This window comes from Pteronotus mesoamericanus, unplaced genomic scaffold (assembly GCF_021234165.1).
Source record: "Pteronotus mesoamericanus isolate MK-2021 breed Mesoamerican mustached bat unplaced genomic scaffold, CSHL_Meso_final contig_20, whole genome shotgun sequence".
Lineage (NCBI taxonomy): Eukaryota > Metazoa > Chordata > Mammalia > Chiroptera > Mormoopidae > Pteronotus > Pteronotus mesoamericanus.
The window spans coordinates 21,025,640-21,053,103 of record NW_026555085.1 but is presented as its reverse complement, the minus strand read 5'-3'; the positions used below and the strand labels follow the sequence as shown (position 1 = coordinate 21,053,103).

The following is a 27,464-nucleotide window of genomic DNA, read 5'->3' as shown; positions in this document are numbered from 1 at the left end:
GAAAAACCATTATCTCAAAAATGTAACTCACCTTAAGGGTTGGGCCCTGTGACAAGAAGCCCTAATGAGCATCAAACTGGGCGCTTGATCATCACTACACAGTCTGTGGCAACTCTGGCTGGAGCTCCACACCAGGAATGCAGGGAAATGGAAACCACTACATCACAGGCTGTTCTAACGATTAAACTTTTTATTATTTATTTTTATTTATTTGAAAGAGGGAGAGAAAAACTTCTATATGTTGTTTTACTTTTTTATGCGTTCTTTGGTTTCTTTGTGCCGTGACAGGCGATCAACCTGCAGCCTCGGCATAGCAGGAGAGTGCTCTATCCAACTGAACCACCCCGCCAGGGCCAGGACTAAACTTTTTTGAAGGCAGGGGTTTAGAGATTGAGGAAAAGGTGCGTTTAGGAAGGCGGCAGGAGGAAGGTAAACTCAGCCACCACAAAGAAGGTCTCACTACAAATCCCATCATGCAACACGAGAAGGACATGCAGGCTCCAAGGCCTTGAAACTTGAGTCCTACCCTGTCGGCGCCCGCGAGACACTCCGGGATTTGTAGTCCGCTGTTTCTCGCAGAGCGCCGAACTTACGGTACTTGCTCCACCTCTTATACTCGCTCCACCTCTTAAAGACGAAGCACCCTATTTTACTGCCACAGGCACTCTTATCAGGTAATGTATTATTTTCACACATTTTACATTGTTTTAAATACGGAATTTTTGCATGCTCTATGAAAATCTACAGTCTTTTATAGCCTCTTACCTTCATTCAGCAAACATTTAAGGAGGTTATCAGGATCCCAAGACTACTTTCAAATAGTTCGCAGAGTTTAAATCTCTTATCCATTATTTTACCCTGGGGATGTTAGAGTACTGGGCAGAAATATAGAGGCAAAAAAAGGGGACGTGGGGGGAGAGTAGTGAGCTACAATTTGGAAGCCCAACTGCTCTCATAATACTGGGATCCTCCCTTCGGATTGGTGTTTTTAGTTTCACCTTTAATCAGCTACCTGTAAAAATTACCTTCCTAGTTAATGGAGGCAAAAAAATTTAAGTTTTTAATTTCTTAAAAGGACTCTAGGGCTTAGGTCTTTTAAGGATGATTTTCCTCCCAATGATCTCTTTAAAAGAAGTTTGCAATTTAAATCTGGGGGGAAAGATTAATATAAGAATTTATAATAGAAAAAAATTATGTGTGCCTCATGAATACAAAAGATCACTTTAGCAAATGAAGAATGACGTATTGGGAGATAGGGTCAAGATGGCAGCATAGGCAGACATGGCTTGCCTCTTCACAAATCCACATCAAAATTACAAGTAAAATACAAAACAACCATCACTCAGAGCTGTCAAAAATCAAGCTGAATGGAAATCTGACAACAATGGAATTAAAGAAACCACATCCATCAATAGGTAGGAGAGGCACAGATGCAGAATGGGGTGGTCTTTCTCTCACCCATGTGTGATGGATAAAAATTCCGGAGGGATATCTTACGTGCGAGGAGTCCCTGCCCCACACCAGGGCCCCCAGCCCAGGATTCCCATGGCAGGAAAATAAGTCCCCACAACTTTTGGTTGCAAAAACCACTGGGGATTGAGTAGGTCGAAGAAACTGTTGGTGCCCCAAGCAGTTCCTTTTAAAGAAATCATGCATGGACTCACCTCTGAGCTCCAGCACTGCAGTAGCAGCTTGAAAGGCACCGGTGGTGCACAGGGAGAAAGGGAAATGTCTGGTATCAAGGCGAGCAAAGGCCATTGTCCCTTTTTTAAATCCTACCCCTACCAGTCCAGCAAGCTGGTGCCATATCTGAGACTCCATCACCCTGGCTAACACTATTTGACCTGCCTTGGAGATCCACAGAGACTCCACCCCACCCTACTTACAGGCCTACTCAAGGTGCTTTTCCATATAAAGGGCTGGTTTTGGCTCATGCTTCCCAACACCCTAAATCCTCTCTAACAAGCAACAGTTGGCCTCAGTGAGTTTCAGGCCCAGCACTATCATCAACCACCTAAGATGCACAGCTTGGCTTCCCCTGGGAATTTCAAAGCCCAGCACAAGTAGCAGCCATCTCAGACTGCTTTATAGCTCAGGAACGGTGCCCAGGGCAAAACATAGGTGGAAGCTGACCTTGGCCTGCACCACCTGGGAAACTCCAGGGCCAGCGCACACAGTGGACAGCTACAGACCACATCAAAGCACCACCACCCTGCCTCTGCACAGCGGATCTACCATGGACTGTGGAGGTTGGTGTTCAGTAGTCAAAGCTAGTTCCTGCAGCCAACTAGCCTGGGTAAATCCCTCCCATTGATCTGCCAACAGCAATCAAGGCTCAACTACAAGAGGAGGGTGTACTTGGCCCACAGGCAGGGTGCACCTCGAGTACCCAGCTTGGGTGATAGGTAGGTTGTGCCACTGGACCCTACAAGGCATCTACTACATTAGGGCATACTATCAAGATACAGGGTCAAAGCAGCTCTACCTAATACACAAAAACAGACACAGGGAGGCTGTCAAATCAAGGAGACAAAGAAATATGGCCAAAATGAAAGAACTGATCAAGACTCCAGAGAAAGAACTAAACAAAATGCAGATAGCTCACCTATCAGATGCAGAGTTCAAAACACTGGTGCTCAGGATGCTCAGAGAAATGACCGAGTATGGCCACAAAATTAAGGAAAAAGTGAAGGTAATACAAACTGAAATAAAGAAAAATACACAGGGAACCAACAGTGAAGAGAAGGAAGCTCGGATTCAAATAAAGATTTGGAACAAAAGGAAGAAATAAACATATACCCAAAACAGAAAAAAGAAACAAGAATTCAAAAAAACGAGGATAGGCTTAGGAACCTCTGGGACAATTTTAAGTGTACCAAAATCCAAATCATAGGAATGCCAGAAGGAGAAGAGAAAGAGCAAGAAATTGAAAACTTATTTGAAAAAAATAATGAAAGAAAAGTTCCTCAGTCTGGTGAAGTAAATAGGCATACAAGTCCAGGAAGCACAGAGATTCCCAAACAAGCTGGACCCAAAGAGGACCACACTAAAACACACCATAATTAAAATGCCAAAGGTTAAAGATAAAGAGAATCTTAAAAGCAGAAAGAGAAAAGCCCAGAGTTATCTATAAAGGAGTTCTGATAAGACTATTAGCTGATTTCCCAAAAGAAATCTTACAGGCTAGCTAGAAGAGGCTGGCAAGAAGTATTCAAAGCATGAAGAGCAAGATCTACAGCCAAGATTACTCTATCCAGCAAAGCTATAATTTAGAATAGAAGGGCAGATAAAGTGCTTCCCAGACAAGGTAAAGCTAAAGGAATTCATCATCATCAAGGCATCATTACATGAAATGTTAAAGGGACTTATTTAAGAAAAAGAGGATCAAAATTATGAATATTAAAATGACAACAAACTCACAACTAACAACAAATGAATCTAAAAAATAAAAACAGCCCTAGCTGATGTGGCTCAGTGGATTGAGCGCCAGCCTGCAAACCAAAGGGTCACCAGTTCTATTCCCAGCCTAGGGCACATGCCTGGATTGCGGGCCAGGTCACCAATAGGGGGTGTACCAGAGGCAACTACACATTGATGTTTCTCTCCCTCTTTCTCCCTCCCTTCTCCTCTCTAAAAATTAATAAGATCTTTTAAAAATGATTGTAAAGAAAAATAAACAAAATTTAAAAAATGAAGAAAACAACATTTTGAGGGTTATCAGCTGAGAGGGGAAAGGGGGAAATCGTGCAGGGATCAGGAAGCATAGGAACAAAAGAGACTGGGGGGGGTGTTAAGAATAGTATATAAGAAAGGGAGAAGCCAAAGAACTTACATGCATGACCCGTGCACATGAACTAAGGGGGGTGGGAGCGACTGCTGGAGGAAAGCAGGTACCAGGTGGAGGGGGGCAAAGGGAAAAAACTGAGACAGCTGTAACAGCATAATCAATAAAATATACTTAAAAATAATAATAAAATTTATTACTAAGCTATGAAGAAGAATGAGATACTGAAATATTTTCAGAACTATATTCATTAAATACATTGAATGCTAATTTGAGATATCTTGGTCAGTTAGCTGAGATGATTTCTATTTTTCTAGCAAATGAAAAATAAAGTTTAATAAAGTAATAATTAGTATTTGTAATGATAAATTGAGCACATATTTTATTTAAAATGCTGTTACGGTTCATAGCTACTAATTTTCTGCATTAGATCAGTACCCACTAGACCTCTTTACAGGCTTGTATTAGCTCATATTATATTTACAGGGTGGTAATTTTCCCTGAGGCTAGAACTATGAATTAAGCCATTTTCTAGCCCAGGACCCTTGTTAAGGTACACCAAGATAGTCCCTCTATGCTAGGTAGAGTTGCTTGGACAGTTGAATCTGACTAGAACTGATAATTTTAGATACTTTAAAAATAATTTTTCATGGGAGTAGCATAACATTTGTTAGGCTCCTTATTTCCCTATCATTTCATTAGTAATAATTTTTCAATTTTCATTTACTATGTGGTTTGTGTGTTGTACAGGTAAACACAAAAGTAGATAAATGTTATATATTTGCCAAGTGCCCCATGACTCTTTCTCATTTAGGACAGGAAGTCAAAGAAAGCTTGACTGTCTTTTGTCTTGTAGGTTTCTTCAGCAGGAACTAGAGGAGAGAGGGATTCGGGCCTCTTTTACAGACTCTTTGGGAAAAAAACAATGTCTTCATCCTCAGTTCTTAGACTTCAAAAAAAAATAGTGACAGAAACTGATAGAATAATGAGCTTGGCAATTTTAAACTCTGAGAAAGATGCAGTGTGTAAAAGGTTACTGCTTTATGAATTACAATTGTATTGCTTAGGGCAATGTAGTTCCCTTGGCCAGCACCAGAAACCTGGGGATAGGGCCCAGCAATGCCTTAACAAACCCTCCAGGTGATTCTGAGGCCTCCAAGTAAAGTTTCAGAACAATGGGCTTGGGCAATTATGTAAATTTAAATTGAGGACCTTGAAGCATTTCCTTTTCCATAGTGCTTCACAGCCAGTCCTTATATGGATGATTTAAGGTAATAGAAGTGAATGTTTTAAAACTGTTAGATTTCGCATTTACAACTGTTATGTAGGGCATACCTAGTCTGTTTCTCACCTGGATAACAATCCAGTTTTTGAAACTAAAATTGCTAATATAAAACCTCTTAAAGTTCAAATGAATGCTAATAGGCAATCAGTTGCGTCTTTACTTTAAACATCTTTTATTGTAATAAAATATATATAACACAATTTGCCATCCTAACCATTTTGTGTGTGCACTTCAGAGACATTGATTTACTTCACAATATCTTGCAACCTCGGTTATGGTTTGTTTGGTTTTTTTCTTTCAACGAGGAAAAATGTTTTCACCTTGATTACCTGTAATGCAATGTTCTTCGAACGTGCGTCCACCGCCACCATTTCTACATCTAGATACCTGGTGCAGCCGAGCGGCAATAAGGCATGCGTCGGAAGCTGAGGTCGCCGTTCGCGGTCTGCTGGCCGCCGGGATCCCTTGGTTGCGTCCGGCTCCTAGCACAGACGGGAGCGCAGCGGCTCTGCGCTCCCGGGCGCTCCGTGCGCGGTGCAGGGACGCGCAGCGCCAGCGAGGGGAGCTGCAGGGTAACTTTTCCCAGGGAAAGCGGCCAGTCGTCCCCACTAGAAGCCTCCCTGCCTTTTGTTTGTTTTCCTGCTGGAGGCTGGAGAGCGGCCGGGTTCCTGCTGCTCTACCATGCGCCGCGCGGCCCGTGCGACTCGCCGGACCTCCCGGGCGTCCCTGCACGGACGCCTCGGCCTGTCCTAGCAGGGATCGCCCTCATTTTCACTTCCGGAGTGGGCTGCTGCGCCCCACTCGCCGAGGAGCTGCGCTCACCGCAGGGGCGGGCCCCCGCCTGTGTTCGCCGCGCCAGTAAGTAGGGTCAGGGATTTAGGGGCTTTTGCCGAGCGACCTGTCACTCGGGGTGATGGACTGGAGCTGCAGAAGGACCCGTGTTCCGTGGCCCTGGAGTGATCGGAGCGGGAAGGAGAGGTTAATGGGCTGTAGTTTCTCTGTGCGATCATGTGGGTCTCTCTCTCCCTCTCGGCATGAAAACTCCCGTTTCCTCGGAGTCTGGAAGATTTCGATGGATGTTTACCTTTTAGTGTTAAAAAGGAGAAAGATTCATGCCCGATTTGAAGCCCCTTTAGTAGGATGTGGAGGACTTGCTCTAGGAATTTTCCTGACTAGGCCTTCGGCTGTCCCGAAGGGGTCTGAGCAAGAATCCTCGCACATTTCTGTGCAACCATTTTTCACTGGATTTCTTTCTGCGCTCTGATTTCTTTCTTACTAAAGGGAATACATGTTATGAAAGGGATGTTGACAGATTTTCTAGAACAAGAGTTTCTTTAGTATTCCACCTTTTAAAGTTTGACTTTGACGCTAACATCAAGAGCTTTTACTTTTAAATATTAAAGTAGCTTAATGCATCCTTCTGCAGAGTATTCATCTCCACTTAGAACTAAATAAAGATCTGTTTTTGCTAAAGCTTGATTGTACTAAGAAAATACCACCTTGAATTTTGCATGAAGAGCTATATTTCTCTAAGGTATTGGCAGTTGTGTTTTTTATTCTGTCTTGCAGCACAGTATAGCAATAGACGTTTAGTAGCCACAGTTTTCACTTCTCACATTTTCCAATGAGTGGGCTTCCTGGTTGTGCCCCAAAAGTGAATTGTACTATAGCTTGATATAAAATTAAAATGAGCTTTAAATCTGTGTAGTCAACATATAAATAATTAAGAAGAATTTGTCTCAACCATATGCTAGCTGTGTTAGGAGTTAATATATGCATAAATATGCACATATGAAATAGTTTCTGAACAAAGCGCTACAATTTGGTACAGAATCTTCAAGGCCTTCCTGTCTGTTGAGGACCTAAAACACTAAGAAGTGGGTGTAGAAATAAATGAGAGCTGTGCTGGGGTTCTTTATGTAAAATGATATCCTGTACCACTGCTCTCTCCCTAAGGTCCAACCCTCTACAGTGACCCTGCACACTTTTTATCCACCCCGCCCCCCCCCCCAAGTTTGCTTTGTCGCCCTTCTCCAGAGTCAAAACTGGTGATTGGGCAGGAGTGGGCAGTCATGTTTCTAAATGAGACTGGTTCAGTTTTAGATGATGGGGAGATGCGGTAGAGGGTTGATGGAGCCTATATGAATAGGCAGAGCCCTGTCTTCCTTGCTGAGGGAAGTAAGCATTTAGTTACAAAGAAATGATTTTTCTCAGTGAAGTTTCCTACCTGCAGGATGAAGAACAGACCTAGCGGGGATTGGGGTGTTATCTGTTGACTGTTCAACATCCTCAAAGCCCATTGCTTGCTTTATTCTCATTGCTTTTTGAGGTTCCTAATAAAGGTGGAAATCATTTGTATATTGAACCTTTAGAATTACCTTTATCTTTCCCTTCATTTCCTTCCTCCTTTATGTCAATGAGTCATCAAAACCTATATATATCCGTCAGTCTGTTTTAATCCAGAACCTCGCCTTTCCTCTCCTGCAGACTGGAGCAGCCTCTTAGCTAGCCTTCCAAGCCTAGCTCTTAGTAAGTCATCAGTAAATGTTTCATGAATGAATGAATGAATGAATGAATGAGATGCTCCTCTTTCAGGAATCTTTAGCATTCCTTGTCCATCTAATCTTTTTAAACTTTTGAACTATTTCTCTCATATGCCTCTAAGCCTTGCCTTGCCACCTGCAGTTCCTCTAAAGTCTCTAAAATAATTTGCCTGACTTTTCAAGGCCTTTGTAATCAGGCCTCACCCCTCCTACCTAAATCTTATTTTCAGTTTCACACCTTTGTGCTCTCTGGGGCTTGGTCTTCTTGCTATCCTGCTAAAGGGGCCAGGCTCCTCCTAGAAATTCCCTCCTTTCTCTCCACTCTCCTGTGCAAATCTTTGGCATCCTCTGAGGAGGAGCCTAAGTCCTACTTTTTTCATAGCGTCTTCTCTAACTACTCATTTCTCTCCTCTTTCCTTAAAGTCTTAAGAGACTTGTTTGTTAGCCCTTCCTTATACTGGCTATATTGATCTCTAATTGGTTTAGGCTATTTTAAGCCTCTTTAGGGCAGGAGCCATATTTTATGCATGGTAACGTGGCGTTGTGGGCTTTGGAGTCAGGCAGAATTGAGGTCAGGGCCTGACTCCACTTACTACTCATGTGGCCTTGTGGGACTGGCTCAGCATTAGTTCTCTCACATGTAAAATAGGGGAAATGCTTCTCCAGCTGATTGTGCTGTGAGGGTGATCTGGTGCCTGAACAGTGCCTGGCGGATGCCTGACAAAACTCTGCTCATCCCCCAACAGTGATTTGCAGAGGCTGAACAGTTTGCAAATATTTGGTCAATGGTTGTTAATTGACTTGTAGCAGACCACAAGTCGGCTCAGCCTGGAGGCCCAGAGCATGGTAATCATGCAGTGAAGCTTAGTGAGTGTCATCCTGCCCTTACTTAAAATGGCTTGAGCTTAGGTTATTCCTGGCTAGAGCTCTGCTTCTGGGATCCGTTACTGTTTTTCCATCTGAACTTTGCCAGGAGCACTACTGCCTTTGGATTTTTTTTTTTTTTTTAACTGCTTCTTTTGAGGCAAGCTCCTACATTTCATTTTGCAGGATCTTACTGAGTTCGAGTTGTACCTCGCTCGCTTTTCTATTTTTCTGCTGACGGGGTGTGTATGAGTATATGTGTTTGTGGCAAGACTACTTACCTAGCTCTTTCTTGGCAGAATTCTGGGTACAGTGACCTTTCTGTATATGTCAATCTGTCTGTCTGTGAATAGTGTCTGACTTCATTGTAAATTCTCTCAGCAGCAGTCTGACGAACGTGGCGTTCTGAGAAGGGCCTCTGACTAGGGTGTCAGAAACCTCCTGTCTATGGACCTTGGTGTTTGTGGTTGATGTGCTGGGCTGGAAGAATGTGCAAACAGAGGTGTGTACTGGGCAACATACACGTACATTGTTCAGCGGTGATAGTACAGCCATGTCCTAGTCGTGGCTGTGCTTACTTTTGAAACCCAGTTTTAACTTCCTTATCAATACACACGTGTTCTAGAAAATTACCCTGTAAAAATAATGTAGTGAAGCAAATCATTTTCTGGGGAAAATTGTATGAAAATGCTAAGAAGTGTTGTGGCAGGAAGGAATCAGATGCCTTTACTTGCAGCTAAAGGGGAAGTTAAAGAAGCAGCATGAGTTCCTCCCGATATGGTGAGGGCAGATATGGACATTCACACTCAATCTCTGCGCCTAGTGAGGTGCTGTACGACGTCAGGAAAATATTACTACTCAACAGATCCTAGAAAGATACTCAGTCCACTCGGAAAGCTTCGATTCTTGATTTCCTTCCAAGGAAACTGAAGCATCCTTTCTCATTGAATAAATGCCTGATGCTTAGTGCTTTGAAAGTTGAAACCTTTATGGAAAGAGTATTTGTGGTCAGTCACTGGTGCAGCTGGAATCAAATCCTATGTGCATGGATTTGTGAAGCTGTTTCAGTGTGTGAGAAAGCACATTTTTAGAGATCTGTCACCTTTTTTATATGTGGCTCAGAGTTAACAATACATACATATATTTTTTACAAAAGGGGAATTGGGGAGCATTTGATACATCTTTAATAGATTATTAAAACATTTCTTATTCACACATGTGCTACTCTAAGGGTAAGGATTCTATTCCTATCAGTTGGGTCTCTAGATCTCATCTGTAAAGTGAGGGTGTTGGATGATTAATAAGGTCCCTTAAAGGAAAAAAATCTAATTTTATAGCCTGAAGTTTCCTCAACATTATGCTACGCCCATGTTGAACTTTGGCTCTAGTGAATTTAGCTTTCAATCTATACTAATTAGCATTATTATATATTATTCTACTTTAAACTTTTCCTAGATTTTAAATTTGTCATCTTAACTCAGTTGTTGTTGTTGTTTTTAAACAAGAGCCACAGTAGAGCCTCACATGTCACTTGGTGCATTTCTGCCACACTGGGGGCCCTTAATAGCCACTTGATAAGTATATAGTTATGGCCAAGAGCTGAAGAGCTACATTTTTTTTTTAATTGTTCAAGTACAATTGTCTCCATTTTCCCACCAAACTTTCCCCCGCCCCACCCACCCCCACCACCCACGCTCACTCCTTCCCCACTTTGGCTTTGTCCATGGGTCCTTTATACATGGTCCTTGATTTGACCTTTCCCTTTTTTTTCCCATTATCCCCCTCCCTCTTACTTCTCATTACTCTTGATTTCTTTTTTCTTTCAATGTTGCTGGTTATATTTTTCTTGCTTCTTAGTTTCATTGATTAGGTTCCACTTATAGGTGAGATCATAATAGTATTTGTCTTTCACTCCCTGGCTTATTTTGCTTAGCATAATGCTCTCCAGTTCCATCCATGCTGTCGCGAAGGGTAGTAGCTTTTCTTTCTGCTGCGTAGTATTCCACTGTGTAAATGTACCGTAGTTTCTTGATCCACTCATTTATTGATGGGCACTTAGGTTGCTTCCAGCACTTGGCTATTGTAAATTGTGCTGCTAGGCACATTGGGGTGCGTAGGTTCTTTTGAATTGCCATTTTGGCATTCTTAGGGTATAATCCCAACAGTGGAATTGGTGGGTCAAAAGGCAGTTCCATTTTTAGTTATTTGAGGAAATTCCAAACTGTTTTCCACAGTGGCTGCACCAGTCTGCATTCCCACCAACAGTGCACCAGGGCTCCCTTTTCTCTGCATCCTCGCCAGCACTTGTTTGTTGATCTGTTTATGATGGCCATTCTGATTGGTGTGAGGTGGTACCTCATGGTGGTTTTAATTTGCATTTCTCTGATGGCTAGAGATACTGATCATCCTTTTATCTGTCTCTGGGCCCTATGTATGTCCTCCTTGGAGAAGAGTCTGTACAGGTCCTTTGCCCATTTTTTAACTGGATTGTTTGTCTTCCTAGAGTGGAGTCATGTGAGTTTTTAATATATTTTGGAGGTCAAACCCTTCTCTGAGGTTTCATTGGCAAGTACATTTTCCCATACGGATGGTTGCCTTTTCATTTTTCTGACATTTTCTTCAGCCATGCAGAAACTTCTTATTTTGATGAAGTCCCATTTGTGTGTACTTTCCTTTATGTCCCCTTGCTCTGGGGGACATACTGGTGAAAATATTGCTGCGTGGATTATCCGAGAGTTTCCTGCCTATGTTCTCCTCTAGGACTTTTATGGTATCATGACTTATATTTAAGTCTTTTATCCATCTCTAGTTTATTTTTGTGTATGGTGTAAGTTGGTGGTTGAATATCAGTTTTTTTCCTGTAGCCGTCCAGCTCTCCCAACACTATTTGTTGAAGAGGCTATTTTTATTCCATTTTAAGCTTCTGCCCCCTTTGTCGAATATTAATTGACCGTAGAGACATGGGTTTATTTCTGGGCTCTCTATTCTATTCCATTGATTTATGTATCTGTTCCTATACCAATACCAGACCGTTTTGATTACAGTGGCCTTGTAATATAGTTTGATATCAGGTTTTGTGATCCCTCCTACTATATTCTTCTTTCTCAAAATTGCTGCAGCTATTTGGGGTCGTTTATGGCTCCATATGAATTTTTGTAATGTTTGTTCTATGTCTGTGAAATACGTCATTGGTATTTTAATAGGGATTGTGTTGAATCTATAAATTGCTTTGGGTAGTATGGACATTTTGACGATGTTAATTCTTCCAATCCATGAACATGGTATATGCTTCCACTTATTTGTGTCTTCCTTAATTTCTTTCTTCAGTATTCTGTAGTTTTTGGAGTATAGGTCTTTTACCTCCTTGGTTAAGTTTCTTCCTTGGTACTTTATTTTTCTTGTTGCTATAACAAATGGGATTTTTTCCTGAGTTCTGATTCTGATATTTCATAGTTGGTGTACAAAACTGCCTTCGATTTCTGAATATTGACTTTGTATCCTGCTGTTTTACCAAATTCACTTATTAGGTCGAGTAGTTTCTCGGTGGAGTCAATGGGATTTTCTATGTACACTATCATGTCATCTGTAAACAATGACAGTTTTACTTCCTCCTTTCCAATTTGGATGCCTTTTATTTCTTTTTCTTGTCTGATCACTGTGGCTAGGACTTCCAATACTATGTTGAATAGAAGTGGTGAAAGTGGACAACCTTGTCTTGTTCTTGATCTTAGTGGGAAAGCTTTTAGTTATTGCATGCTGAGTATGATGTTGGCTGTATGTTTTTCATATATGGCTTTAATTATTTTGAGATGTGCTCCCTCTACTCCCACTTTCCAGAGTGTTTTTATCATAAAAGGGTGCTGTACCTTATCAAGGGCTTTTTCCACATCTATTGATATGATTATGTGGTTTTTGTCTTTCCTTTTGTTTATGTGAGGTATTACCTTTATTGATTTGCAAATATTGAACCATCCTTGCATCCCTGGGATGAATTCCACTTCATCATGGTGGGTGATCTTTTTAATGTATTGCTGGATGCAGTTTTTCAATATTTTGTTGAAGATTTTAGCATCCATGTTCATCAGCGATATTGACCTGTAGTTTTCTTTCTTTGTGGTGTCTTTATCTGGTTTTGGGATTAGGAGGGTGCTGGCCTCATAAAAAGAGTTTGGGAGTCTTCCCTCTTCTTGGATTTTTTGGAATAGTCTGAGAAAGACAGGGCTTAGCTATTCCTTAAATGTTTTGTAAAATTCTCCTGTGAAACCATCCAGTCCAGAGCATTTGTGTGCCAGGAGTTTTTAAATTACTGCTTCAGTTTCACCAGCTGTTATTGGTCTGTTCAGGCTTTCTGCTTCTTCTTCATTCAGTCTTGAAATGTTATATTTTTCTAGAAATTTGTCCATTTCATCGAAGTTTTCAAATTTCTTGGCATATAATTGTTCATAATAATTTCTTGCAATCCTTTGTATTTCTGTAGTATCAGTTGTAATTTCTTCTCTTTCATTTCTGATATAATTTATTTGAGTCTTCTCCCTTTTTTTCTTGATGAGCCTGCTTAAAGGCTTGTCAATTTTGTTTATCTTTTCAAATAACCAGCTCCTGGATTTGTTGATCCTTTGAATTTTTCTTTTAGTCTCGATGGCAATCAGTTCTGCTCTGATCTTGATTATTTCCTTCCTTCTATTCGCTCTGGGCTTTGTTGTTGTTTCTACAGTTTTTGAAGCTCTAGGTCTTTTATTTGAAATGTTTCTATCTTTTTTAGGTAGGCCTGTATTGCTATGAACTTCCCTTTCAGGGCTTCCTTCACTGTATCCCATAGATTTTGGGCTGTTGTGCGTTCATTTTCATTTGTTTCTAGAAACTTTTTGATTTTTTTCTTTGATCTCACTATTGACCCATTCTTTAATAGCATGCTAATCAGTCTCCATGAGTTTGAATGTTTTTGAGTTTTTTCCTTGAGATTGGTTTCTAGTTTCAAGCCCTTGTGGTCCGAGAAAATGCTTGTTATGATTTCAATGTTGTTGAATTTGTTGAGGCTTGTTTTGTGTCCCATCATGTGGTCTATATTTGAAAATGTTTCACATGCATGTGAAAAGAATGTGTATTTTGCTTCTTTGGGATAAAAGCATCTATATATGTCAGTTAAGTCCATTTGATCTAATGTGCTGTTCAGTTCCACAACATCCTTGTTGATGTTTGTTTGGAAGATCTATCTATTGTTGACTGTGGGGTGTTAAAATCCCCTACTATCAGTGTGTTGCTGTCTATATCTTTCTTGAAGTCCTCCAAGATTTTCCTTCTATATTTGGGTGCTCCTATGTTGGGTACATATAGGTTTACAATGTTTATGTCTTCTTGATGGATTCTTCCTTTGAGTATTATGAAGTGTCCTTCTGGGCCTTTGTTTTGAAATCTATTTGTCTGATATGAGTATTGCTACCCCTGCTTTTCTCTTCTGTCCATTTGCTTGGAATATTTTTTCCATCCTTTTACTTTCAGTGTGTGTAGGTCCTTTGTTCTGAGGTTGGTCTCTTATAGGCAGCATATGTGCAGGCCATGTTTTCTTATCCGTTCAGCTACCCTATGTCTTTTGATTGGAGCATTTAATCCAGTTACATTTAAACTTACTATTGAGAGGTACTTATCCATTTTTTTCCCTTTGTACCTGAGTTCCTCTCTTTCTCACTCTTTTTCTTTGTCTTCTTAAAGCAGCCCCTTTAGCATATCTTGCAGTGCTGGTTTGGTGGAGATGATTCTTTTAGCCTTATTTTGTTTAGGAAACTCCTTATTTCACTTTCCATTTTAATTGAGGTCCTTGCTGGGCAGAGCAGTCTTGGTTGTAGGCCTTTGCTTTTCATGACTTGGAATATTTCTTGCCATTCCCTTCTGGATTGTAGTGTTTCTGTTGAGAAGTCAGCTCCTAGCCATACCGGGGCTCCCATGTATGTTACTACCTGTTTCTCCTTTGCTGCCCTTAAGATTCTCTGTTTGTTTTTGATATTTGCCATTTTAATGATGATGTGTCTTGGAGTGACCTCATTGGATTCCTCTTGAATGGGACCCTCTGGGCTTCCTGGACTTGTGTGCCCTTTTCTCTCCTTCAGTTAGGGAAGTTTTCCATCATTACTTTCAAACAAGTTCTCTATTCCTTGCTCCTTTTCTTCTCCTTCTGGTATCCCTATTTTACGGATATTATTATGTTTCAGGTTGTCCTGCATTTCCCTAAATGCCTCTTCATTCTTTTTGAGTCTTTCTTCATTTCCTTGCTTTGTCTGGGAGCTTTTTTCAACCTTGTCCTCCAGCTTGCTGATTTGATCCTCTGCTTCATCTAGCCTGCTTTTGATTCCTTCTGCTGTGTTCTTCAATTCAGAAATTGTATTCTTCATTTCCTCATTGATAATTTCTGTCCTTTTTCATGCTGATGTAATTTGAGTAAGTTCTTCATAGTTTCTGTGGTTTTCTGTAATTCTCCTTGAACTCTCTGAGCTCATTGAGCTTCTTTAGAACCATTGTTTTGAACTCAATAGCTGATAGTTTACTTGCTTCTATTTCATTTAGTTCTCTTTGTGTGTGTTCCTCCTTCCCCTTTGATTGGGGGTATTTCTTTGTCTTTCCATTATTTGTGGGATTCTTCCTTTTTTGCTTCTGCTTCTTAAACTGATCTGGCTTGACTTCCTGACTTTGTAGTGTAAATTTCTACGGTAGAAGACTGTTTTTTCTTTCTGGATCTGCTTCTGATGATGCCAGATGTTGACCCTGCCTGACCTTAGGCAGACTGTTCTAGACTTCCAGGAATCTACTATTTGTGCTGTCTCCTTCAGCTGTTAATCTAGTCACTCTGCACTCAGCAGTCAGACTTAGACACCACAGGGCAGGCAGAGTCCCTCTTGGGGGCAGGATTATTGTGTCCTCTCATGCTGCTGCCCCTCATTGAGAGTGGTCTGCCTGAGCAAGATGGCTGCTGCTCTATGGGGGAGGAGTCAGCTCGGGATCCCACCAGCTACTCTCTTAGTTCTCTCCCCAAAGTCTCCATCTCCAGTCTTTCCTCAAGTGTCTCTAGACCACTCTGCACCCCCTTTAGCCAAGGATCTACTATCTATGGCTGCCAATCTGTAGTCAGCTATCAGGCTTAAGCACCATCAGGCCAGGGAAGAGCCTCCTAGTGGCAGGGCTGTTAGAGCCACATATTTTTGTGGAAGGGCCACTATGAGTCACTTTTTACCTTTCTGTAGATGTAGTGTTCCCTGTGATAAAGTGCTGATAACATATGACTGTCCTTGTGATTACTGTAAAAGGTAATTGCCTAGAAACCAAAAAGGTAAAGAATATGGTATAATGTACAATTACATGTTTGATGTTATCATGAAAGTTACTATCTGCATGAACTTGTAGTTCTCCAAAAACAATAGTTAATGGTTTTATGGGCATGGATACTGCCTTTACTTTGAAAGTGAATTATTAAAAGGTAATTTAACTCTGACAAAACTGAGAAAAAAAAATAAGCTATACATGCTTACACTGTCAAAAGTTATCTTCACTGTCAAAAAACATGTTTTCCTAAATTAGTGTAAAAATTTTTAGGAGGATTCATAATTTTTGTGTGCTAGTCCCCATATAGTTGTACAGGTTTGCAAAGAAGGGTGTGAGGGAGATGGCAGTGGGAATGGGTTGGTGATACAGAAAATCACCTCTCAGCAAAATGACCACTTACAAACCTGTAAGTTGCTCATTCATTAATTTATTCATTCAACAAATACTTACTGTGAACACTTATTTTTGCCAGCTGCAGGCCAGGTACTCAGCTAGGTGCTGGGAATACAGTTTTGAATATAACATTTTCTCCTCTGAAATTGCTTATATTCTAGGGATAAACACAGTTCATACATGTAACCCTATAACCTACGAGTAAATGAGGGTTTTACGGAGAGGGCTAAAGTGTTTCTGCTTACTTGCAGGGTTTCTTCTGTTCCAGGGGTCCACACACGGTGCCCTGCATATCCTGCAGTGCCACCTGTGTTTGTAAATAGTGTAGTTGTCCTGGAACGCAGCTGTGCCCATTTATTTCCATATCACCTAAGACTGCTTTGATGCTACCATGGCAGAGCTGAATAGTTGTGACAGAGACGTACAGCCCTCAAAGCCTAAAATATTTACTGGCCTTTACCAGAAAATGTTTGTTGTCCCTGCTCTATTTTATTTTGACATTAAGCTTTTACTTCCTTCATACATTTTATTGATTTGTTTGCTGTTATATATGATAGTGAATCATCTTACACTGAAGTGAGTTCAGCTCCTGAGTTAAATGTGCTGTAATATTTGCATAGCACTTGTCATGTGTTCTCATTTACACTGCTATCTTCACCTTACCCTCTCTTGCCCACTCTTGAATATGGGTGGCAATCAGGAAAGCAGCTAGTGACCAGCTCTATTGCCATTCTCGACAGCCTTCATTGAGCACAAGGACTGTCAGGATTCCAAAATACAGAACTACCATTGTCCCCGGGCCCAGTCTCTGGTGTCCAGGCTGGGAATGAGCAGGGTACCCTGTATGAGCAGATGATGCTCTTTGCCTCCACTGAGGATTGCAGCCAGTGGCGGGGGGGCAGGGGGGGCCGGGGGGCGGGAATTGGGGCTGATCTGCAGGAAGGTTTTCCTCAAGGCCACCTAGCCAGGAAAACTATCGTCTTTATTTCAAAGAAAGGCTGGAACTCTTTGAAAGGGAAATAAAGTTGTATTTCTTTGTTAGTTAGGTAAAGCTTTACCCAAAGGCCAAAGACCTCATCTGGCCACATTGAGGGGGCCTGTTTGTGATTCTCTGAGACTCAGTGATTCTGGCATTGTGGCGGGAGGGCCCAGACAGACTGCCTGCCTTAGCTTTTCTATCACATTTACTGTGCTTCCATTTCAGAACTTCTGAATGTTTGTGGTCAGGACAAACAATTTGATTATCATTACTTTGCACATGAAGAAATAGAAGCACTGAGAGTTTTGAGATCCTTATCAAGGGTGGTACAGAAAATAAATAGAAAGGACTAAAATGGAAATTTTGACCTTGCGGACAGTCTTTGAGTAACTGCTGTGTGCAAGTGGAGCATGAGGTGTGAGAACACAGAAGTGAATGAAGTATGGTTGAGTGATCTGGCAGATGTGGAGGGCAGACCTGCATGTCACTGACCACTGGAGAATGTGTGGGGACTTTCAGGTGGGGACAGAGCACTGAGGAAGCCATTAGCTGTGTCTGTGCAGGATGGGGCAGGAGGCTTTGAAGAATGATGTCGTAGATTCTGAACTTTGGGGCCCAGCAGAGGCAGGGGATACTTGTCGCCCTCTGAAAGAGAAACGTTAAAATATCCTGTAGCATACAGGGTCCCTCTGGGGCACTATCTTTTCTTTGCTAGCTTTTGTGCATATGATGTGAAGAGAGAGAGACATCAACCGGCTGTTCCGCTTATTTATGCATTCGTTGGCCGACCCTTGCATGTGCCCTGAATGGGGATCAAACTGGTGACCTTGGCATATCGGGACGATGCTCCTACCAATTGAGCTACCTGTCCAGAGCCAATGATCCTTTTTTTTTTTTTTTCCTTAGACAAATGCAGGCCTGATTCCTGACACAGTCACAGAATCACAGAGCGTTTGAGCAAAAAACCACTTAACTGCATCAAGTCCAATGTCCCAAATTGACAGAAAGTAAACCTGAGGACCAAGAGACACTCCGAGTCAGAGCGGGGTCTATGCCAACTGGAAACTGGGCCCAGCCCCTCTTTGTCTGCATTCACTTTGCCTCCACTGCTGGGGAGGTCCCCGCTGGGTTCACTGATGTTTGTGTGCAGAATGAGGCCAACAAGAACAGGGCCACATCGCTGGTTTCCATATTTGGACTTTGAGCTACAAAGTGCTTCCTCTAATTCCTCTTCTTCTCAGATCCTCAAAAGATTCATGATCTTTGGATCTTTTGGCACCCTTCCCTTGAGTTTGGTGCAATCAGCCTGAGTTCTGATCTCAGTCCCACCACTTATTAGTCGTATAACCTTGGACAAGTAATTTGTGTCTGAGTTTTCTCATCTATAAAATGGGGGGATGATGATAATAGTACTGGGGCAAGTTGCTTATGCCTCAGTTTCTTACTGTAAAATAGGGATGATAATAATAATAATATCTGCCTGGTACAGTTGTAAGGATTAAATGGATTAATATATGCAAAGCATTATAATAGTACTATACACATCATAAGTACTAAAATTACTAGTAGTACCTTTCTGGCTTATTTGATATATTAGGAAGCTAAGTGTGGTTTAGTTATAGAGAGTGATTTATGCAAGTTAATTCTTTGCACGTTAGCATGTTAGCTAATTCCTAAGTTAATGGATGGGCTGCTATATTCCATTCCCTTCTCAAACATTATGAACTGTCTATATCAGGAGCTGTGAATTTAAATGCTTTAGGAGGGCAGAGGAGGAAACATAGAAGACTCGAGGAAGGTAGATATGTGCTTGGTAAGCAGTAAGGAATTGCTTTTCTCTTTTAAATGAAGAACAGTTTTCTTTTTCTCCAATTTTTCTTCAAACATGAGGTTTTTGTTTATTTTTTAGGTTGTCTTTTAGTTTTTTCTTTTTTAAATTTACTCTTTATTGTATTTTTTCGCATTACCATTTATCCCCCTCACACCTTCCTCCTCACAGCAGTCGCCACACGGTTGTCCGTGCCCGAGAGTCCTTTTTCCTTTTTGCTCCATCCCTTCACCTTCTCACCTCCCCCGCCCACCCCCACCCACCACCAGTGACAGGTTGTCTTTTAGTTTGTCACTTTTGATAGCAGCATAGGAACAGAGAGATGGTTTTCTTCCAGTAAAGCAGGTGGCTGTCAAGATGCAAAAATAAATGGCGACTAAAAAAAAATATTTGGGAACTGAGAAGGAAATTATTTTAGGAACAACAGGGAGATGAGGACTGTAATGAGCTGAAGAGTCCGTGCTCAGTATAAAGGATGGTGACTACCGTTCTCTAGCTTTTTATTACCAAACAAGGCCAAGGACCCATGTTGTTATTAGCCCTTCAGTTTTTCCAGAGAAGCCCCAAATCTGGATTTTTATGTGCAAGTTCCTGTTTTTAAATATAGATTCAAAACATAACCTCAGAATTCAGTCCTCAAGATGCCAGTTGCAACCTCTGGTTCACACAGTGTGAGTCTCCATATGCTAAATATTGTATTCAGAGGTTTCAGCCACAATTGTGAAGTCTTCTCCACTGTGCAAAATTGTAGAGAAGTATTCTCTATATTTCAAAAAGGAATTCCATTGTTCATTGGGTAAGTAAACATAGACTTCTGGTTTCATTCCTAAAACATTTCATTTTGAATAAGTGAAAACCACTGCTGCCTTAATTCAGATGATTGTATGAAAGTCTTTTGTAGGTTCTCTGATTTCCTTGGTTGCCTTTAACTTAAGCTCTGTTGCCATATGTAGTGACCTACAGAGTGAACCCTACATTGGACGTCATTTATTGTACAAGGTGGGATCCCTTCATGATTGCCCCCTGCCATGTCACAGTACTAGGAGAAAATTCCACAAGGTCACACAGCATGAATTAAGGAATAAGTTCTTTGAGGGAAACTTTCAAATCAAGAGAGCAAGAAAGAGAGGCATAGATGTCCCAATTTCTCACCATCTTCATGGAGAGCCATGCTGGACTGTGTTGCTCTGTTGAACAGGCAGTGTGGGCATAATCAGATGATTTGCAGTCTGGGTTTAGGTGTCAGCGGTAGACAGTACTTGTCTAGTTGTTCAGGCAACCCTGAGTAGTACCCAGGGCTACTTTTGGACACTCCTCCTTGTTGCACCACAAAAGATTTGTACTTGTATGTTTTTCCAAATTAGAAGCAGGTAATGATGGACGGAAAATTGAACCTTAGGCCAATAGAGAATTCTTCTAATTTGTCTCCAGCTATGCTAACCTTTTTCAGTTTTCCATACCATGCTTACTACAGATGATTGATCTGTTGATTGATCGATCTATCTCTAGCCCCTCCCCTATAAAATTTTGTCTCTTAAGTCAGTGTAGACTTAATCTGCTGTTTCAGGAGTGCTTTCAGCTCTACTCGGTAGAATATCTAACAGTAACTTCAGCAACAGAGACCTTTAATTAGGTCATACAACAAGAAATCTAAAGCAGATATTTTCAGGGATCAGGCAGCAGCCCAGAGGTATCATCAACCCACTCAGTCTCTCCTCTCCCAACTCCTGTTTCTCTTTCTTTCTTTTGTCCATCCTTGAAAGAAAAGATTCTTGCCTTTAGAGTTCACCTCTTACAGTCACAGAGGGCTGCCTGAGCCCTAAATATCAGTTTTATATAATCATGTTTAAGGCAGGAATACAGGGCAACCTCTTTGTCAGCTGTCTTTATCAGAAAGTAGCTTCCTTTTCAGAAGCCTTTCTCTTCCCTCATCAGCTCACTTAACTTTGCATCTCATAAGTCAGAGCCACAGCTCACTCCTACACAATTTTTAGTAGAAGTGGTATCGCTTTGCTTGGCTTAGAGTGATCAGAGTTTATGCTCAGGGCTGCAGTAGGTAGCTGCCATCCCTCATTAGATTGCGCCTTGAACAAAATCAGGGTTCTGTAACCCAAGCAAGAAGAGGAGCATGGCTGCTGGGTAGATCAGCAATGGCCTCTCCCCTGTCTCCTCCTCTTTTCCAGCGCGTTGTCCATCACTCTTGTTTTCCCAGAGCAGAGTGAGTTTTCGTTCTTCACTTTCAGATCATGACATGAGTCATCACATTTAGGCCACCACAAAAATGATGAACTGAACAATACTGATCTCAAATGTATTTAACCACTTCCTGCTGAGATATGCTCAGAATTGACTGTGGGTGGAATGATACTTCTTGTCTAATGCTAATTGGAATAATACCACTTCATTTTTTTTTTTTTTTTTTTTTTTTTTTTAGGATAAATAATTCACTGGAATAGAGAATAGAAAGCTCAGACAGGGGTCATGGGTCTGTTTTCTGGATCTCTACATGGTGTAACTCATCCTTCTCTCTGACACCCCTTTGTACCCTTGAAACAATTACCATGGTTCCCTAAGTTTTTTTCTTTTCCTGTGTTTTTTCAACTGCTCTTTCTGTGTATTTATTAAGACCCCTCAATACATTCTTTAACACTCTCTTGAATTTTGCCATCCAAAGCTGAACAGTAACTCAGGTGTACGTTGAGACCATCCTGTCCCTTGTTCTGGATTCGTGGCCATCGTACTGGAACACCCCCAGCGGGCACGTTCACGCAGTGTTCTTTGTGAATGGTGTATCCCAGAGTTGTGCAATGTACTAGCCTTGTCCAAATGCTCTGCTCTTAAGAAGAAATCCAGTAATGCACTGTTTAGAAAAAAAACAGATCAACCTTAGTTAGGAGTACTTGTAGCTGCCCATGGAGCATCTCCAGTGAGGGATTTTTTACATACTTTAAACTCAACACCTTAGAAGACAGAACCCATTGTCTCTGCACTTTGCCCAAATAATACATACACACACATTCTCCATCCCAAACCCAAACTTGGGGCTCCTGTTTCTGAGATTCATCCAGCCCAAATGCCTCTGTTCAGGCCTTGGACATATTTCACCTGAACTATTTCAGCATCTACCTGACTAGTCTCTCTACCTCTAGTCTCTTTATTTTAACATCTGTTTGCTCTCCAGGAGGGATTTTCCTCATGTCGTATCCCTGCCTAAAAACCCTGGAGAGCTTCCCTCTTCGGGTTAGAAACCAAATTCCTGCATGGCAGATACACACACCCCTTCACAGCTGGACCCCAGCCTGCGTTTCTGACCATTCCCTCACTGTTCTCCATGGGTCTTACGCCCTGGCCCTGTACTGCCCCACCCTGGTTGCGCATTAGAGTCTCCTGGAGAGCTTTCCAAACTATTGAAACTCATTCCCACCCTCCCCGAACTCTCTTTAAATTAATTTTATTTTCAATTACAGTTTGCATTCAATATTATTTTGAATGAGTTTTAGGTCACCCTGCCCTAACTGTTAGAGGTGAAGTCTGGCCATGAGTATATGTTAAAGTTCCCCAGGTCACTCTAATGTTCAGCCAGGAAATGGACCACTAGGCTGTTGCCCTATTGTGAACATACCAAGCCCTGTACCCGCCACCCTTTTGCACACAGCTACCTCCATCTAATTCCTTTTTTTCCCTTTTGTGTATATTAAGACTTTGCTCATTCTTCAGTACCTGAGCCCCCTCACTTCTCTGAAGGGTTGTCAGAACTCTGCTTTTTCCCAAGAGTTGAAGGTTCTCTATACCATGTTCTCCATAGCACTTTCTACATTTTTCATGTACTTGTCAGTTGTGAGTTATGTAAAGGAAGGACCTGTATCCATAACGTGCCCCCAAAGCCTTGCATCATGCTTAGCATCTCAGCCTGAAGAGACACCAATCTCATCTATTATACAATCATTACTCAATTACCTGAAATATCAAGATGAAAAAGCTACTACCCTGCCATGGTGACAGTCAAATCTTGCCAGAGTAATTGGATTTTGTTCTATGATAACATAAAAAACTAACAAGAAACAATTGTTACAGTGACTGTGTGTTGAATGAATGGCCCACTTTATCTCAATTTCAATGAAGTTCTTAATGCTTTCATGAATACTTTTCTCAGTGATCATCGAGGGAAAGCATTGTCCCAGTTATACAATTTAAGTGGATGGGGAAGTAGTAGGACATTAATTATCAAAGAAAAACTTCTATAATTAATAATTAATAAACGGGATTCATTAGTGTAATGCCATTGCAAAAAAAAAAAAATGTGGGGAAGAGCCTGCATGCCTACTAGAATGTGAATCATTATTAAGTTTTGGTCGCCACGATTCATCAAGGAGATGGAGAAACATGTGAGGATTCAGAGGTGAATGCCAAAGATAATTAAAGGAGCGGAAAACAGATCCTGTGAGGGAAGGCTGTATAATTAAAGCAAGAAAAGGCCAAGAGACACACATCTGATTACTAATTATATATAATACACACATATTTTTGTGAGATATTTTCTTTATATCCAGAAAGAAATAAGCATGAAGAAATTTGCTTAAATTACAGTAGGCAAGTTTTGGTTGGACATTAAGAAAAATATTCTAAATGATTGGATTTCAAAATGCAAATCTGATCATGTTAATCTCTAGTTTTTAAAAAAAAACCAACCTTAATTGAATTCCCATTATTTCTAGATCAAAGTCTACATATTTTTAAATTTTTAAATTTTTTATTTTTCTATCTTCACCCAAGGACATTTTTTAAAAATTACTTTTAAAGAGAGGAAGGGAGAGGGAGAAACATCAGTGCGAGAGAGAACGTCAGTTAGAAACATCATTTGTCTCCCCTACAGGCCTGGATTGGGGATTGAACCTGCAACCTAGGTGTGTGCCCTGGCCAGGAATCAAACCTGTAACCTTTGGTTATGGGACAATGCTCTAGCCAACTGAACCACATTGGCCAAGGATACTTTTTTTTTTTAAGTGAAGCATGTAAGTTATTAATTAGCTGTTTTTTGACACATCAAGCTTCCAATGACATTTTTTTTTGAAGATGACATATTAACAGTGCTTTGGGAATTTTAACCTGTTGGAAAATGAACTTATGAATGATGCAGAAATCATATTGTCATATCAAAAATAGGTGTGATAAATAGTAAAAAGAAGAAAAAGAAGAGGAAACAAACACATAGCCCCAAATTGCTTATGTTGTGGCCCAAATGCTCTTTCTATGTTATGTTGAGACACAGCTTGAATCCCAAACCCAGCTTTAATCATGAAGTGGATGAGCCACAATGTATGATAGTATTCTATCTTATGAACAATTTAATACTAGGTTTTTATTAAGTAAATTTACATTTGTTTTAAGCTGAAATACAGTATTTAAGATATGTATTTTTTTTAAGATTCCAATCTTCTACATTTTGAGGATAATTTTTTCAACGTTTAATCTAGAATAATTTCAAACATACAGGAAAGTTACAATAATAGTACAAAGAATACCCATGTACTTTTATCCAGATATACCTGTTGTTAACATTTTACTCCATTTGTGTGTTTGTGCGCTCTTTCCTCCTCCCCCCAAACTTTTTGTTCTGCCCACTTGAGAATAAACTGCATACATCATGGACCTTTACATATAAATCCTTCAGGCTCTATTCTCTAAGAATCTGAATACACTCATACAGAACCACAGGACAGGCATCCGCTTCCGTAAATTTAATATAGATACAACGCTTTTATCTAATCTACCATCCATGTTCCAATAGTTTCCATTGACCCAATAATATCCTTTATAGGTGTTTTCTTCTCCTTTAGTACGAGATCTCATGAAACCCTGTGTTTTTCCAAATGGCACCTGAGGCTCTCCACAAACAAAACTCTAGGGTTTTCTCTTTCTGGTTCCAAGCACCTTACCTTTCCCTCCACTGCAGGTTCAAGCCCCTGAGTTTCTGCTCCTTGGAGTGCTTAGTACCCCTTACCTTACACAACACCTACATTTCTTTTTCTGCCAATAGTCAATTTTTTTATGACTACTTTCCTAACTGCCCTCCTGAGCCCAGATGTAGCTGACCCAGCTGGAAGGCAGGGGGCTTCCCCCTTACTCTCTCCACCCCTAGGTGTACTTGGAATATCTTAGTGCATATTCATGAGTACATATCTGCTCCCCATCCTAAGTCAGTCTTATCCCCTGTTGTGAGACTCTAGGATCTTTGAAAAAATGAACCACATTTCATTGGTCTTTGTGTCCCGAGATGTTAACACAGGGTCTGTCACACAGGAGGTGCTTTATAAATATTTACCAGCAATGGAAAATGTCACTGTAAAGAGCTGCTGAAGGAAGTTGTAGGAGCCTGATCCCAAAGAGCTTCAAAAGAAAGGAGAATGCTCTTCTAACCAGGGGCCTTAAAATGGTCTAGGGGAAGACAAATTAGTGTAGGTTGGGGAGATTGGTCTCTTCCAATGAAATGGTAGACTATGGTGAAATCAGACATAACCTTTACATTTCTTAAGGTTTCTCAAGGTCACACACAGCCTTCACAAGAATGTGAACTGCATTGTTTTTATAATTTTTAATTTTGCACTAATTTTAGACTTCTAAAAAAATTACAGAAATAGGACAGAGAGTTTCTAGAAATCCTTTACTCAGTGCTTCCCCTGATAGTAACATCTATAATCATAGAATGATGATCAAAACCAGGAATTTAGATTTGGCACAATGCTAACTACACACTGTATTCACCAGCTTTTCCACTCATGCCTTTTTTCTGTTCAAGGATCCTATCCAGGATCTCACATTGTATTTAGTTGTCATGTCTCCTTAATTGCCTCCAATCTATGACAGTTCCTTTGTCTGTCCTTGCCTTTGTGATCTTGACACTGTGGAAGAGTATCGGCCAGTCTTTTGTATAGGATACCTCTCATTTGAGTTTGTCTGCTGTTTTCTCATGGATAGAGTGAGGTTCTGCATTTTTGACAAGAATACTGCTCTAATGGTGTGATATTGTGCCCTTCTCAGAGCACAATGTCCAGGGTACATGATCATGTTTTATTAATGGTGACATTGGACTTGATCACTTGGGTCAGGAAGTTCTGCTGGATTTTCCCTGTAGAGTTACCATCTTTTTCTTTCAAGTTCATAAATATCTTAGAGATACTTTGAAACTATGCAGATACCCTGTTTCTCTTCAGACTTTTATCAGCTAATATTTGCATTCATCAGAGAATCTTGTCTGTAACAAATTTTACTGTGATGCTTGCATAAGAGTGAATTTCTTATTTCTCTCTTTCCTTCTATATCTATTGGTTAGAAGAATTCTTTTGGGAGAAGGAGCTGCATAGACTGGATTTGGACTTAGATGCAGAATGACACATACTTCTAATCATTATTTTCTGATCTTTTTTGATTCATCAGATAATTAGTTTAATAGCTGTATTTAAAAATTTCTTTATTGTTCTTATCTAAGTATTTACATTTTATTAATATTTAAATAAAGGCATTGCAGTCATATAAGTTATTGCTACATTTTCTTTATTATAGGCAGACTACATGACTGTCAATTTTATAAATGAAAAATCAGTGATGTATTGAAAAAAATGTTAATTAAAAAAAAAACCCTGCAACTGAATGGCGTTAAATGAGGCACAGCCTAGATGTAGTCCTTAAACAGTGACTAGCTCTTCCTTTTTCTTCTGAATATCTAGTAGTAAAAATAATGCTGTTGATGCCTAGCCACAGATAGATCAAGGAGCACATGTAAACTCTCAATCAGGAGAACTTTAATTTTAGCATTTCTTGGTTTTAGTATGTTTGCATTGTTAATTGTAGCTGAATTACAGAACACAGTGTATTTAGCATGAGCTCAGCAATTTTTATTGACCGTAGTTATTGTGCAGGGTTTGCCCACAGTGGTTAGTCAACAAAAAAGCATTGACTTCAGCTGATTCATTTCTGAGTTGGTGAAAAATTCACTTTCTAAGAATAGTTTCTTTAGTTCTACAAAAAATTGTTTAAGAGCATTGTTTACGTTAGAGGTTGACAGACTTTCTGTAAAGGGTCAGAAAATAAATACTTTTGGCTTCATAGGCCATTCAGTCTTTGTCACAACTACTCAACTTTGCTGTTGTAGTGTGAAAGCAGCCATATACGATATACAAGTGAGTGGGAAGGACTGTGTTCCAATAAAACTTTATAAGAACAGGTGGCAGGTGGATGGGGTGGGTATAGTCTGCTGATTCTTGATTTAGATTATAAAAATACACAAATGCAAAATACACCGTAGCATTTATCCTTGTCCTGGATTTTTCTCTACAGGCAGAAGACTGATCTTTGAAAATATGTATTTGGGAGATAGTCACGTTCTGTTGAATACCTTGTGCTGGTGCTGCCATAGAAAAATCTGGTTACACTCCGGGGAGGCCTGCTGCTGCTGCAGGACTGAACCACCTCGGCCCTGA

General features: G+C 40.6%; 1 protein-coding gene across 3 annotated transcripts; it reads left to right on the top strand.

The window, feature by feature from the left end:
* Positions 1–549: 549 nt before the first annotated feature.
* LOC129067526 (uncharacterized) lies at positions 550–27,464 on the top strand. 3 transcript variants are annotated; one of them, XM_054569484.1, is made up of 2 exons: positions 550–674; positions 27,322–27,464. In XM_054569484.1, the coding sequence occupies exon 2, from the start codon at positions 27,345–27,347 to the stop codon at positions 27,462–27,464; it is 120 nt and encodes a 39-aa protein (XP_054425459.1). In that variant the 5' UTR covers positions 550–674; positions 27,322–27,344. The 3 variants fall into 3 exon arrangements, with proteins under 3 accessions (XP_054425459.1, XP_054425456.1, XP_054425458.1); XM_054569481.1 differs by lacking the exon at positions 550–674 and adding an exon at positions 5,729–5,927; XM_054569483.1 differs by lacking the exon at positions 550–674 and adding an exon at positions 8,761–8,978.